This window comes from Lynx canadensis, chromosome C2, assembly GCF_007474595.2.
Source record: "Lynx canadensis isolate LIC74 chromosome C2, mLynCan4.pri.v2, whole genome shotgun sequence".
Lineage (NCBI taxonomy): Eukaryota > Metazoa > Chordata > Mammalia > Carnivora > Felidae > Lynx > Lynx canadensis.
Genome location: NC_044311.2, coordinates 77715455 through 77730917, shown reverse-complemented (window position 1 = coordinate 77730917; position 15463 = coordinate 77715455). Strand labels below are relative to the sequence as shown.

The window sequence follows — 15463 nt, the reverse complement described above, 5'->3', positions numbered from 1 at the left end:
AGCCCTGGAGTAACTGCCCCACCTGTGTCCCTGACCTCCCTTCTCATCCTTTGCCCCACACTCAACGAGGTCATACATTCATCCAGTGCCTTCCCTTTCTCTTTTCACCAACACATTTTCCTTCCCTTCCTTTCAAATCTTAAAATTCCTTCTCAGTTGCTCCCTTCAGACTCTTCTCAGTCCTTACCTAACTTCTTTTTGACACCACTTGGTCTATCCTGCATTAATTGAAACTTATTGATGGGTCTCTGTCTGCAAGAATTCTTCTCTGGTTATCTGTGGTCACACCGTCAGTTCCAACGACGAGAATGAGCTCCTAGATTGCTTCTTTTGATATACATCTCTCTCCTCCAGTGTAAGATAACAATTATTTAAGCATTACATTCCATTTTACAGCTTAAAGTGGGATTTCGTTGACGGTCCCCCATTTGATCTTCACAGCAACTTTGCAAGGAAAATGGGACAAATGTTACTACCCTCATTGTATAGTTCAGCAAGCATGGCTTTGAAGGTTAAACGATTCGTCCAGAGTCTCACAGCAAAGAAAGAAGCAGGAGATCTGGGACCCAAACCCAGGTCGTTGAATCCTAAGTGCCTCTTGTTCCCATATCATCTTCCCACCCTGGACATGTGTCACACATGATAAATGCTGATGGACTGATAATGCAGATCAGTAATGTGCAGCATCATCAGGCCACATTCAAATAGGGATTTAACGTTCTGAAGCCATGCCCTGAGGATAAGGTTGGGAAGAAAGGCAAAAATGAGAATTCACCAGTGTCTGTCTTTCACTTCCCATTGACTTAAAGTTTGCAGGAGGAAAAAAAAAAAAAAGAAAAAAGAAACCTAAAATTAAAAAAAAAAAAAAAAGCTTTTAAAATGAAAGTTGGTTTTTTCCTGGAAAGCTGAGAAAAGAGGAAGCACCTAAGGGACTCACTTGAAACTTTCCACATGATGTTGCTTGGGTCAGATGTCGGAATGAAGCCTCTAGGCTATGAGTTACCAGTTGACATTTCTGCAGTGCCTAGACTGGAAGGGCCAGGAGCAGAGGAAGCTAGGAATCTGAAGAACTGGGCTCTAGCTGTTCTGCCCTCTCTGTGTGACCCCAGGCTAATCCAAGGCTCAAGGGAGCATCAGGCCTCCATTCCTTTGTCTGTCCTGCAGAAAGGTTGAATGAGATGGACCATGAGGTCTCCTCCGGCTGTGACATTTTGAGAGTCTATGAATAGCAAGGACACAAGACAGGTGCGAGCTGATCACCACGTGGGAAGCTCACACCTGTCTCTCCCCAGTGTTTCCGCCCCTCACTTCCAGCAGTGCCAAACTCCAGGCCCAGTGAGGGTCCAGTTGCCAATTTTGAAGCTGTTCAAGGACAGTCGTCCTTTCTGCATGGGGCTCCTTCCAACCCAAAGCTGGCCTTCCTTCCTCCCTCTGCGACTCACTCTCTCATAGGCTACTGGGATTTGCATGTCACTAATTCATTTGTGCCTCTTTGCTTTTAGATTAAAATTACTCACAAGAATCAAGCGCCTATGATGATGGGGCCTCCCCAGAAGAGCAGCTTCTTTTCACTGAGGAGGAAGAGCCGTTCAAAAGACTAAACAACTTGCCAAATGCCAGTTAAACCAAGAGAGAAAATAAGAAACTGTAACACATACACACACACACACACACACACACACACACGCACGCACATGCACACACGCACACTCATCTCTAACCAGTGGAAGCAAAGCCACCCTTCAGGAAGAAATCTTCACCTTCCCGTACATTCATTCTCTCTTCTTCAACAAAGGACACACCCCAACAGAGCCAGGACCCCCAGAAAATTTTGAATGGACCCAGGGCCCACCAGGGTGATGTTGGCTCTTGCAGCAACCTCCACATTCCCAGAAGGCCTTGAGTGGGACTTTCTGAGACTGAAGGAGAAGTCCCCCTTTCTTCCCACCAGTCTTGCAAGGTCCCTCACGGACGCTCACAAGGAAGCAGGCTGCAGGTTTCCTGCCTATGGTGAGATCGGATGTGGCCAAGGGAAAGCGCTCCCATTCCAGAGAACTTACACAAAGGTCCCTCTGTACAGAGACAAACGGCCTCCAACTCTCAAAGCATAACCCTTGGCAGGGCTCAGCAAGCGCACGTTGGTTTCTTAGTTGTCCTTCAAGCAGCAACTTCTGCCTGAACTTGCTGAGGAGGCAGAAAGGCTGTGGAAAGCTGTGTTTCCATTCTTGGTTCTCCACACTGTCAGTGGGCACTTGTTATTTTCCCAAAGCCTTCTCCTGGTGGCTGTGTGTTTGTTTGGAGACGGCTCCAAGAGCCCCCAGAGCTGCCTGTACAGCACACCTTAGATGTGGTATTTATTTTCTTAGTTCTGTGAACACCTGGGAGGGAAAGCAGAGAAACTGGGATTTATTTTTCAAATTGGTGTCATAATATTGTGTAAAAAGGGAAGAAAAAAAACCACCCCCAGCTTCTTTCTTTTTCAAGCCAAAGCGTGTTTCCTGTTTGAGTTCCAAGCCCTGGTGGCAGACTATTTCCTGAAGGCAGAGAAGATGAGAAGGAAGGACCCTTTGCTGAGAAGACCAGGAGACAAACCATCAGGTGGCTCCCACCTGCCTCTTTGCACCTACCACTCCCAGAGTGTGAGCTGAAGGCCCTTCTGATGATCTAATGTGTGTGTACATATATGTGGCATATATATTTATATATATATATATAAATATTTATTTACTGATGGACTTCTCCTGACTGAAAAAAAAAATATGTAGAATAGGAACAGAAAAGTGGGAAGGAAAAAGAAAGTTTTCACTCCCCCATTCCACCATTTCATGGTCAAGACACATTTCCCCATGGTGATCATGAGATTTAAGGGAAGTGAAAGTAGCTTCTTATTGTAAAGAGACTGAGAATTCCTATTCTGGATTCTCAAAACAACCATGAAAGATACGCTGGACAGAATTTACTCTCCCATTTGTCAGCTAAAGGCACCGAGTCTCTGAAAAGTTAAGAGACTTGTCCGTGGTATCTTAGCTGATGTGGTTTGAGAATAAGTGCCACTAAGAGGATATTTATTAGGGAAAAGAACCCGCACGTCTTAGAATAGGGTCATTTCTGGTCACTGGGAAATGATTCCATTCGAGTCCAGGTTGCCAGGGAAGAATGAACATGTAGCCCATGTGAGGACGGGACAGGCTCACATGAGAAAATAGGGGCCTTGTGATGCTTCCCGGAGATTCTATCTGGCCTGAACTGGTAAGAAGTTGGTCTGGGTTGAAGGCACTAGACAGATCATCAAATTAAACTCTATCACGTGTCAACTCATCATGGTCCTCATGGCCTCCTAGTCTGGAAACACCTCTGGCTGCAGGGATGACCTCAGTGGAGACTCACAAGATGGACTGAGGCACCTTCTTCAAGGTGCTCCCAGCCAGTACCCAGAGGGGTCTTGGCAGAGGCCAATGGGCTTCCTGCAGCTGGTGCCGGCATCACCCTCCTTTCCTGAGGGCAAGTCTGTGTAGAACTTCATTACTAGACAGAAACATTTGCCTTGGCGCCTTCACTCCACTGGACCGCCATCCCCTCTGAGATTTCTTAAGAGGAAACGTGGGCCCACTAGACATTGCTCCACTGAGCTCTCTCTAATCTTGCACTGGGTCAGGAGCTTTGCACAAGGAAGGGAAATTAAGACTGTGTGTACACACTGATCCTAACTGTGAAGGAAGCAGTCATCTAGGACCATCCTGCTGGACCTAATAGTGCAAAACAGTGGGTGAGGGGAAAACCAGGCCGTCTGGAGAATGTCTTGAATGATGGGATCCCTGGTGATGGGATGGACCAGCAAGCTCCAGAATAACAACAGGTACTATCTTGGAAGCCACTTGATTTCGAAACAAAGGCAGGTGTGGGCTCACTAATTCTGAGACATTTACAGACATTTTTGCATGTCTGATCCCCCAAGATTGAGGCTGTCGAAACATAGCACTGTCAACAGGTGGAACTGAGTCTCAGTGATTCACAAGTCAGAGTGGCCGTGGCCTGCTCTAGTCCAGTGCATAAGACTTGCAGTGTTGCTTGAGAGACATGTCCCAAGGCCTCCTTAGAACCACACAGTATAATACACCAGTGGAATTGCACTTCCAGCTTGGTAAGTCCAGTGTTGTTTGATGTGCTGTTGCAATTCATTCCTTAACTACTGTGACCATGGCTTTTTCCTGTAGAGTACCTCATCTTAGTGATCTTCCCAGCAACCTCAGAGGCTGACAGAGAATGTGTTACCCTCCCGATCTTAATAATGAGAAAAATTAAGCTTAATGAGGGTTCAGTGACTTCTCAAAGTCACACAGTTAGGCAAGCAGGGCAAAATCCAGTCCTTTAGTCTTCATCTTATTCTAATTGTGACCATGCCACAGACATGTTCTCACCTGCCCCCACAGTTCTACCCTACCAGCAATAAAAATAATGAAACAGAAAATCTTCAATACATTGTGTTGTCCCTGGACTGTTGAGCTAAGAGTTGCATCTCATTATGGCTTGGTCTTTGTGGATTTCCTCCAGTGAGTTGAGAATGGAGATAGACTTAGTAGAATGATTATATTTCAGGTCAGAGACCAGCTCCTCTCAAGATAGTTCTTTCCACAGATGGAAAAGATATGTTAAAATTGCCAAATAAATTAGGAAATACTTGGCAGAATCTGGAAGAGCCTCCAGACTGGCGTTACATAACATGCATATACATTATACATATGCACATTATATAAGGTGACATAGTACTTAATGTGCTGTATATATTATGCAAATTACATATTTGTGAGTAATCATGATAAATATAGAGACCCACTAATCACTTTTTTACACATACTCAGTGACAGATTAGGAAGTTACTTTGCCAGAGAGTCTTAAAACTTACTCTCTCCTGCTGCTTTGGTTCCAATTCCTGACAAAAATAATTGCATCAACTTTTCCCATCTCTAGCCCCCTCTCCTCTTAGCCAAAACCCTCAGTTACCTCCTGTCCCAGCTAGGCTGTACCTTCCGTGGAACACACCACAATTGGATCCATAAAAATAGAATCATGGGGATGGGAAGGATCTAGACTTCCAGATTCCCTATGTCCCAGGCCTACATCTCAACGCTCCCAGGCAAGTGGGTGCCTAATGCTAATATCAAAAGTAGAGAGGAGGGGAGAGGGGAGGGAGGAAGGGTGGAAGAGTCTACCAAACCTCCAAGGAAGGAAACTTCATAGTGTTCCCTGACCACCAGTTCCAGGATCTAACAATAACCAATCAGGAAGTTATTTCAAACATCTAAGTCCCCACAGCATATCTGAGACCATAATTTCCTAAGATGTGTTTCGCAAAATGCTAATAGCCATAAAATGCTCCGTGAAAACAGAGTTCCGTGATCAAGTACTAGCTCCCTTTCTGGGAGAGACATAGAGAGGCCTAACGCTAAAAACTCACCATGAAGAACCATAGAGTCCTTTATTTGTCTGTCAACATCAACAGATTAGAAACACTGCCTTACGCCCACAATTTCTTCTTTTTGTCCTCAGTGGGGATAGGAACATGCAAGTAACCATCCTCAGCAATAATATTCCCAAAAGTACTTCTCTAGGAGAAGTAGTCTCCATTCTTAAGACACTGTTTAGTTTCTGCTCTGTGATTGTTCCCGTCTACATTCTTCAAGTAAGAATCAAGGATCTGGACTCTTTGTCCCATGGGTGAGGAAGGGATTGGGGGAAACATGATAGCTTCCAGGGGTCAGACTTTATCTGTGTAGCTCCAGAGAAAAGAATCAGGTCTAAACAATGCAGTTATAGAGAGGTTGATTTTTATTCAATTGAATGACTGCTCTTGGAACTGGCCTAATATGGAAAGGACTTTTTCTGGGGGGAAGAAGAGTTACCTGCTCTTATAGGATAGGCCTTGACTTGGTTGGGTGGGGAACTAGCAGTGATTGATCTACCTTGTCCAAAAAGCAATCAGAACTGTTTTTGTAAGCATCAATGTTAAAACAGTATCTGTTACTTCCTTTTGAACAGCAGCCTCAGTGCCCCTTGTTTTCTGAAAGAATGAAAATGACTCCTGGAGAGATTTCTGGATCGGTGGGTACTGATCAGTTAGACCACACTTAATACATGGCAAAATTGACCAGAATCATTGACATCCTCGAGGATAGCTAGTGGTAGTTATCTCTTCTCAGTAGCTTGGAGTGTTAAAGGAATGGGGTTCAGTATTCAAATCAAAAGAGATTTTGCTTTTCTGTTGGGGCCCATAGTAGCAGTGTGGAACTCTTCTAGTCACAAATTTCAGGCCTGCATCTGACTTGCAATAACAAGGAAAAAGAAACTATCCCACATGTGAAATAGCAATCAAGTTTTACATAAAACAACAGAGCAGAATTGTATAGAATTTCACATGGAGCCATTGTTTATAGCTCACCTTGATGTCCCATCATACTGGAGTGTATCTTTCAACTTTTTTACTGCAGAGAGAAAGCAGGAAATGGAGACAGGAAAGGGAATGCCCACTTATTGCTTACTGGATACAAGGCATCACGTTGAGGCCTCCATGTGCTGTCCCATTTAATCCTCAGAACAGCCTACGATAGGAGCATTGTACTTATTTCACAGATAAAGGTATTAGTGCGTAGAAAGGTAAACCACCTTGTCCAAGTTCAAACAGATAGTAAGTGGTAACAGCTAAGACTTGACATGAATCTGTCTCACGAAAATGTATGTTTTTTCTACTATACTTTAGTGCTTTTAACATTCTTATCTGTTTCCAATCCCACTGTCATTCTGGGTGAGATTACACAGCGTTGGCAAATTGATCTATCAGGTCCACCTCTGTGTAGCCCTCTAATCATGTTCCTACTGAAGAACTCTCAGTGCTTGTTCACATTTAAGCTCAACAGCCTCTGTGGACAGCTGGAACCTCAAACCTCAACTTTGCAATCAAATTGACAGCCAAAACTTAGTCTTCAATGTTTCCAATTCTAGGTGAATGGGATGCACTTCTCGGGGCTACCTAATAGATTTTCTACCCAACTCTGTGAGTGGGAGAGCAGCAAGCTGTCTTCTCAGACATAAATGCCATGGTCAACGGTGACTGGCCTGCACAAGGAAGGAGGGCTGGGGTTGTTGAAGGGAGCCTCCAGCAAGAAGGCTCTGCATGTGATCCTCATTAGTGATAGGCGTGGGCTGGGCCATCTGTATTCCACAGGAGAACAGAATGGCAGGCTGCCTTTCAGATGCCAAGAGAAGCTATCTAATGGGAAGATCCAGAGAGCTCAAAAAGCAGACAGGCATCTTTCCTCAAGGGGATCTCTGTAGGAATCCAGGGACATAGAAAACCAAGGGTTTTTGGAAATAAGCTGCTTAACTTGCTGGGTACCTACCCTGGCTACCACTTTATTCTTCATGTCCGTGGTGCAGAATGGCAAGCCAAGCCCTGCAGCCTCATCTGCTAGCTAAACTCCCTTCGATGGAGCCCACGATGAACCTACGTTATCCTAAAATCTGTGGATGCTGTGGCAGGTGCATCATAGCAAGGCACCAGGGTTTGCAGTTAAGCCTTCAAGTCTCCCAAGGGTCAGGAAACACTGTAACCAGGAGAGACCATATGATTGGATGTTCCATGCAGATCCTAGAGAAATAATCAGAAAACATGAGGACAACTGTAAATTGGTCAAGTTAGGAAAATGCAATTTGGAAGCAAAGAAGAGAACATATAACGCAGTGTCAAGCACGTAGTAGGTAATGAGTAAATATTTGTTAAATGAATGAATAGCTAAAGTGGGTATCTGTCCCTGTATCCTGGAATGGATAGGGGAAGGGGGGGTAGAGGTGATGAAAGCTTTTTAACTAACAGCTCAGGAACTTGAAACCACAGGATGTAGAGGGAGCTCATGGGGGCCTCTAACTACCCAGACATCTGTTGAATGATGGACACAGCTAAATATGGATCATCAAAGGGCTTTCTAGGTCACATGGAGGGCAGTTTCATGATTCAGAAAATATGAAATTCAACTTGGACAGAAAGACAGAAATATTTGCAATCTACTTCTTAGCCATCAGGTCAGAATGGACAAAGAATAAAAAGGCAGCACAGAAGCGGAGTTACAACACAGTGAGAGATCAGCATAATAAGGTACAGAATCAGAAGATGAAAAGACATGGAGAACTGGGTTTTTTAGCAGATATTTGGGCAAGGAAGCTGAGCACTATAGTTCAAAATGAAAGAAAGGACTGACAAATCCTTTTAAAAAAAAAAAGCAGCTTAAAGTTGAGTTAATGGTAATATGTGGGACAAGTCCAGGCATTAATGAAACTCTTATTAAATAACTATCATTTATTGTGCAGTCCAAAGCCTATTACTTTTATGACCACTGCTAAACTTCACAGGAACTCTCCTGAAGTGGGTGGTATACAGTTCCCTACTTGACAAACAAGGACTGAGACACGGAGCAGATCTCATAGCAGCAGATCCAGGATTCAGATCTGTCAGTATCTGCCTTCAAAGCCATGTTTGCACCTCACTGCCACTGCTGATGACTCTGAGCTTCAAGCGTAGTGGCAGGGATTTACCACCCCAAACCGATCCCTTGTGCACGACTCAGCGGACTTCCTTCTCAACCTGGAAATCTGAGTCCACGAAGCTGGGGTGGGAAACAGCACTCACTTGGCCAGCCACAGAGGCTCATTGAGAAGGAGTGGACCTGGGCTGTGGAAGGTGTGTGCATACTTCACCCTCCCTTCTTCTTAGGCCCTCTCTCCAACGCGCCAGCTGGGCCGTGTCCTAGGACCTTACTCAGACAGCATCCAGCCAACAATGAACAGCTGGTAAAGAACTCACCAGATCAGGGTGTTCACATAATATGAAAGATCATCTGAAAAGATACACAGAGACCATATTAAAGATCAGGAGCAAGTGAAATGAGGTCAGGTGGTCAAGCCTCAGAATTTAGCAACTGATACCTAAAGGTGGAACAGAGATCCAAAATGTCCTTTTAAAAAATCTGTTGGATGAATCATAATTTGGAGTAAAAAGACTGCTTCTGGAATGATGCAAAAAAAAAAAAATGTTGAACTTTTTCCTTCCCAAAAAAAACAAAAAAATTGTTTTTAAAAATGGAACGTTAGCAAGAACTACGAGGTGAGGGATGATAAAATGGTCATTTCTTTTTACCTTAGTTGAGACAAAAGGAAGTGCACTTCTAAATCTCACAATATAAATGGCAATCCAGAAAAAGATTCCAGGAAGTGTGCATTTTCTGCTGAGGGATTAAACATCAGTACTTTCAAAGTAATTAATGAAGTGACTTTTTTGTCTTTTTTATTTTTTAAAGAAAACTGGTACTAATAGGTCACCAGGAAATGGCACGATCTTCAAGAAAAGAAAAATTTTCCTGATGAATATTTCCTCTCTCCCCAACATCTTTGAGGTGAAAGGATTGAGAACTAACTAGATCTTTTAACTCAGAGCAACATACATCATGGAAGGTGTTAAGAACAGAGGATATCGTTAAAATTGCTGTTTGGGGTTTGCTGTCATCACTCTCTGCTCCCACCAGGCATTAAGGTAATGATAATAAACCTAAGAAGAGTAAGTAATCCCCACCTCCCACCATCTCCCTGTCAGCCTCCTAAAGCTCCCACCACCTGCCCAGGTTAAACATACTTCCTTGAATTAGAGTATCTGGGAGTAATTTCTCTTTATTACGGACATTTTCAAACACATAGAAAAATAGAGTCATGAATATAATGAGAACACTTCTACCTGTCACTTAAGATTCACCGGTTCTTACCATTTTGCCATATTTGTTTCATACTTTTTTACTGAAGTATTGGAAAGTAAATTACAGGTGTCATGACATCTCACACCAAAATACTCACGCATATATCATTATCGGGGATCCTTACTTACGTGTGAAAGGCTGCGTGTATCACTCTGCTCTCAGAAGATGTCAGGGTGCTCTGGTAAGCTCGGTTGTTCCTCAACTGTCTGAATTCTGTTGTCACACCTAGAAGTTAATCAGGACAGGGGCCCTGGGTGGCTCCGTTGGTTAAGCATCCGATTCGTGGTTTCGGATCAGGTCATGATTTCATGGCTTGTGAGTTCGAGCCCCATGCCAGGCTCTGTGCTGGTAGCTTGGAGCCTGCTTGAAATTCTCTGTCTCCCTCTCTCTCCACCCCTCTCCAACTCATGTTCTCTCTCTCTCCCTCTCAAAAGTAAATAAATATTCTAAAAAAGAAGTTAATCAGGACATCGCTCACACACTCATGAAGAGAAAGTTTTGGGTGGAACCCAAGGAAGGTCTTAGCTGTATTCAAATTGTTCCCGATTGATCTGGAAAGAGGAAACAGCGCATTAACTAAATCCTCAAAAGACACAAAGTGGGAAAGTGTTATAAGCATTAAGTGATGCCAGAGAGAAAATGCAAAGCACTTGGGGGAGGTAGAAATTTACCTGAGCAATGCGTGTTCTTATTTTTGAAATAAAAATTGTTTAAAGCATTAATAGTTACAGAAAGACTGGGCACAGTATTACTTGGGACAGGTAAAACACTGTATCTGCAGATTCATTTAACCGTATAAAAGACAACTGTAGTTATTGCCCTCACCCTGTGAGAAACATGGCGCTAGACTGGGTGTGGGGGTGGGGTGGGGGTGGGGTAAGCTGCTGAGATGTACAGACAGGTCCTCCCCCTCCACTGGGGCATAACTGAACTGGAAGTGTGTCAACTCCTGAGAGAACGTCTGGGAAGCTTGGTTGAGAAGCGTTGGCTCACTTATGTGGGGTAAGATATCATTTTCAATAGGCAAAGAGTAAAAGAAGCAGATATTCCATTTGCTCTGTGCTGGGATCAGGGCAGGCTACCTGCAGATGTTCCGGGCAAGAGGGTGGGCAAGGTGGTTGGGTAGTTTGCTTGCAAAAGTCTGCCGGCTCAGTGATTCCGTCAAACAAAAGGGAAGCAGGCAAAATGAGTGACAGTAGGTTCCAGAATGTTCAGCCTGTCTCAGTAAGTGAAATACGTTTCCAATTCAAAACAGCCTACATGGTGGCAATGACTGGAAACTAAGGCCTGATACCCAGTCTGTGGCTGGTGGACCAAACTGAGCACCCATCTGGCTTTCCACACATTGGGAGGAAAAGGTTCCTCATCCATAGCCCCAGTGCATATCTACATTTCTTTTGACTTATGAAACACCCCACCACACCACCGCTTCCCCCATGGGGTTCATAAGAACAAGCACCACCTTCTTCTGTCCTGACGTTGCTGCCATAAGGAATGCAAGTCTATGTTGACTGACTCGGCAATGAAAATTGTTTTCATCCTCCTGAGAGGAGGAACATGTTTTCTTCCCAGAGCGCCCCCTCTTTGGAAGAACACAGTCTTTCCTGAGCTCCCTCCTCCAGCCTAACCCCTGGCCCTGAAGCCCAGGATCCGCTGATGGGCGAGAAAACACATGAGCTCACTGGAGCTTATATAAGAGCTCTTGGCAGGCCTTCCCGGGAGCATGCTCACATTTGCCTTGTCTAGGCAATGTGAGTTTTCTTTTCTCTATCTCCCCAGAACAGAGAGGGCTATGTGTACTCCTGTTCATTAGTAGTTTTGTAGCAGGGAGGAGGAAACACAGCGTTCCTTCCTATAGCCCAGTGATTCAAATTGGCACAGTTTTCCTGAGGGGGAGAAATAGTATCTAAAAGAACTCACCTGTTTGTGTTGAGCCCCTTGTCTTAGTTCTTTTCCATGAGGAGGCCGTATGGCCTCCGTCCCTGCGGTGGAGCCATGAGAGCAATAAGGGCCGAAGCCTCCTCGACATCTCTGAGGACTACAGCTCAGGTGTCCCTTCTGAGATGTTTGTGAGCAGGGTCTAGAGCAGAGAGAGACAGAATGGATGGAAACTCCTCTCTTCCCTCAAAGGTAAAAATAAAACATTTATGCAGATCTTTCAGGTGTTCTCATTGGCAGGAAATTGATCCTGCCTCCAGAGGACTTGGCGAAAACTCCTATCCTTCCCCAGACTTCATTTTCTTGATAGAGGAAAGAAACTTTGGGGAAACGTTTGGGAACTGCATTCTGGAAACTCAAAGAGAAGCGAGGAGAGAGAGAGAGAAAGTAAAGGAAGGTCATGAGTCCAACCTCCAAATTCAGTGGGCGTTTTACATGGCTCCCAAGAGGAGAAAGGATTTGGTTCTTCTTTTGCGGCTGAGGGAAGAAAAGGAGAGGGAGGAGCCAGGGGGCCCTTGGCCATGATGGGCTCCACTGTGCCTCCCCAGTGGCTCCAGGCCTGGACAGCTCAGGGCAGTGCCAGACAACACGGGGAGCTCAGCCTGTGCCTTCTCATTCTCCTTCCAGAGCTTCAAGGCTATGACCAACCCCAGGATGCTTCCTGCCCACAGGCAGGTGGGGAGATGCGCTCTCCTCTCCCTGCTCAGCATTATTCTACTCCTCTCCTGGGGCCAGCACCCCTTCCTACCTGACACCGAGGAGCAGGAGGGACTTGAGCGAGTGTCAGATTATGTCTCCGTTTTCCCACCCGTGGGTTGGGGCCAGAGAGGGCGGTTCATATATTTATTCATTTATTCATCCATAAATACTGTGTTATTAATCAATGTTGATTTGCCAGGCACTGTACCCTAACTTCTTAACATATTTCAACATGGCTGTCTTGCTTTTTCTCAGCCATTTCCCAGCACATGCTGCTTTTCCCAACCTGCACCCACCTGCAATGCCCACTTCTTCCACTTTTTCCTTTTTCTTTTATTCTCATGATGTTTCTCTTCCCTTTCCTCCTATGATTCTATTTTTAGAGCTTTCATACATAAAATCAGAGGATCATAGGGATCTTAAGGGGACATTTGCCCACTTTGTTATCTCCAGGCAAGTCTGTGCTGAAAAGGCCCAGGAAAGATCAGAGAACATCATCCCGAGCCCAATTTCAGAATGTATTCAAGTGTCTTACAGCTTCTCCACATCAAGAAATTATCTCCAATGCCTAACTGAAACCCCTCTCTTCAATACTACACTCCTTTTTCTTTTCCTTTTGGGTCATGTCTCAGGCCTAAAGCACCTTTGTGGGTATAGAACCACTGAGGAGTTTAATGCAAAACAGCATAGCCAAACATCCCAGACCAGAGGATATGAGCTTCAGTATGAAAACAATAGAACCAGGAACAAAGAAAGGACCAGAGACCATAGCAATTAAGTAGGTTTAGTTTCTGTGAAATCAACAAAAAGAGAATAAGAAAGAACCCACAAGTATAACCCTACTGGAGTTGTGATTTCTGATCAACTACCTCAATTAACACAAAAAGTCCATTGAGCAGGGAGTTTTGGAGTCAGCCCCCTATTGTTGGAAAGGCTCTTCCTTCCATGTCATCAAGTTCAGCCTTGCACACAGAGTTGGTAGCTAGCATAGCACAATGTCAGTGCTCTGTCGATTGTAGTTGAATAACAAATGGTGGTCATTCAGCTCTGGCTCCAATGCCACTATATGCAGATTTCCTCTCCAGAGCCGTTTTTCCAGGCCTCTGGTTAGGAGGCAAGCCAGGTCTACACTTGGACAGGGCCTGATGCTCCAAATGTTGCCCTTTTTGATCTGCACAAACCTGCCAAGATTGCTTGCGGCTGATAGAGGAGTGTGGGTAGTGGGCCTAGCGGGTGGGTCGCCTGACGAGGAGGCAGATTTCAAAACCTGCACCATTTTCTTCCTTCCTTTCTTCTCCAGATGACAAGAGGCAAGAGATCCGACTAAAGAGAAGAAGGTCCTACAGCAAGTTGCTGACCCAGCTTATAGCACAGCTGCCCTCTTCCACAGAATGAGAAGAAGCAACCTTTTGTGCCTCTGTGTACCATCACCCTCAACGCTCGGTAGATACCTCAGAGAAAGTGATATTGTTAGCAAGTAATCGTAATCCCAAAGAAGCCACTGCTAAGGTGCGGTTTCTGATGGATGCTTTTCTTTCTCTACAGAAAACAAGACCTTCCTGTCTTGGAAAAGTCTGGCAACTGTCCCATAGAGGCTGCTGTGGAAGAGAGCCATTCCACATGCCAGGATGGTGTGAGGGATGAAACCCTGCCTGGGAAACAAGCGCAACATGGGGAGTAGGCTACAGTCCTGTCTCAGCCACGTGGCCTTGGGCATGTCCTTTAGCCTTCTGGGGCCTCTCTTTCTCTGTCTACCAAACAAGGGGGCTCTAAAGACTTTCCCTCTTCAATGATCTTGCCTTTACCTGGGGTAAATGCTGCGGCCAAAGGAGAGGGGGCAGGGTCCTTGTTCTTATGGGTCTCCCACCAGGCCCAAGGTTTCCCCCAGCCCTGCTACCCTGAAGGGCTACTCCTGGCCGCTTCAAGAATCTTCTCTTCCCTCTTAAGGATTTATCAGGCTCAGAAATCAGCAGATTTGGGGGACCAATATGAAAAAAACTCTATGAGGAAACTCTTTAATAAGCCCTCCACCTTTACACACACGCGCGCGCGCGCACACACACACACACACACACACACACACAAACACACATACTTGATCCCTGAAGTGTAAACATCTTCCCTTCTGTGTATCAGACCTATCTTCCCCTTTCTCATCGCCAGTATGTTGGGAGAAAACTCATTCCCACCAGTGGAAAAGCGCCACTTCCTCTTAGAGAACTTAGCTAAACCTCAGTGTTTGGGGGTGACCCTGGGCATAGGTTGAAGCAGAAGGTCCTAACGCACCTCAACCACGGCCCATAAATGCAGACTCTACCAGCCGAGACTGAGGCAGTAACTAGGTAACACAGTGCCGGGTCCAGATCCTTTGCTCGTGGTCCATCCACCTCCACAGCCTCCTCCACCCATAGATATACTGTTCGTAGTGGTGGCCGCCTGCTCGAGCCTGCCTGTCTGCCTGCATTGAGTGCCGTACATTGTTCTGTAATGTACCGTGTATATGTGTGTCCTCACTCTGTGGTTTACTACAAATAAAAGTGACAGCGGGTAGCTGACCTCTGACCTCTGGGTGGTTTCTTTTCAAGCCACCGCTTGAGAAATCTGGGTTGTCTGATCAGCCACAGAGCACTTGAGACGAGCATGCTCCTCTAGACTCCCGGGTAGGCTTTTCACAGGTGCGCACTGCCAGGGGTTCCACTGATGTGCCGGGACTAGGAAGAATGGAAACTCTCTGTTACCACTTTCTTGGTGCTGGAGGAGGGGGGAGAGGAAGCCAAAAGTCCTATTAAATAAGGCTTTACCAAACATTTCATGCACTTCATTTCACTGATACCTGAAAACTCCCCTCTGAAGTGATTAGCATTTTATAGATGAGGAAACAAAGGCTCAGAAACGGTAATTAACTTGCTCAACAAGTAACATAGTAAGTCACCCAGTTCTTGTCTCATATCCCATATATTCTTGCTCTTTCCTTTAAACTAGTATTTCTGCAGGGAGGGGGTGGGGCATGGACTACTTACTTGAGAAACACC

The 15463-nt window shown here is 45.2% G+C and overlaps 1 protein-coding gene and 1 long non-coding RNA gene across 6 annotated transcripts in view; both read left to right on the top strand.

Moving 5' to 3' along the window:
• The window catches only part of DGKG (diacylglycerol kinase gamma), a 202419-nt gene extending 200311 nt beyond the window's left edge, over positions 1-2108 (top strand). For all 4 annotated transcript variants that reach the window (XM_030329775.1, XM_030329772.1, XM_030329774.1 and 1 more), the window contains one exon: positions 1503-2108. In XM_030329775.1, coding sequence (XP_030185635.1) covers positions 1503-1601 — 99 coding nt within the window. In that variant the 3' untranslated portion in view covers positions 1602-2108. The remainder of the gene's footprint in view (positions 1-1502) is intronic.
• Positions 2109-2741: 633 nt separating this feature from the next.
• Positions 2742-14986, top strand: LOC115523620. Of its 2 annotated transcripts, XR_003971797.1 has the most exons (5): positions 2742-4141; positions 9345-9577; positions 11729-11924; positions 13732-13874; positions 13977-14986. It is a non-coding gene; the product is annotated as an uncharacterized LOC115523620 (long non-coding RNA). The 2 variants fall into 2 exon arrangements; XR_003971796.1 differs by lacking the exon at positions 11729-11924.
• Positions 14987-15463: the final 477 nt, after the last annotated feature.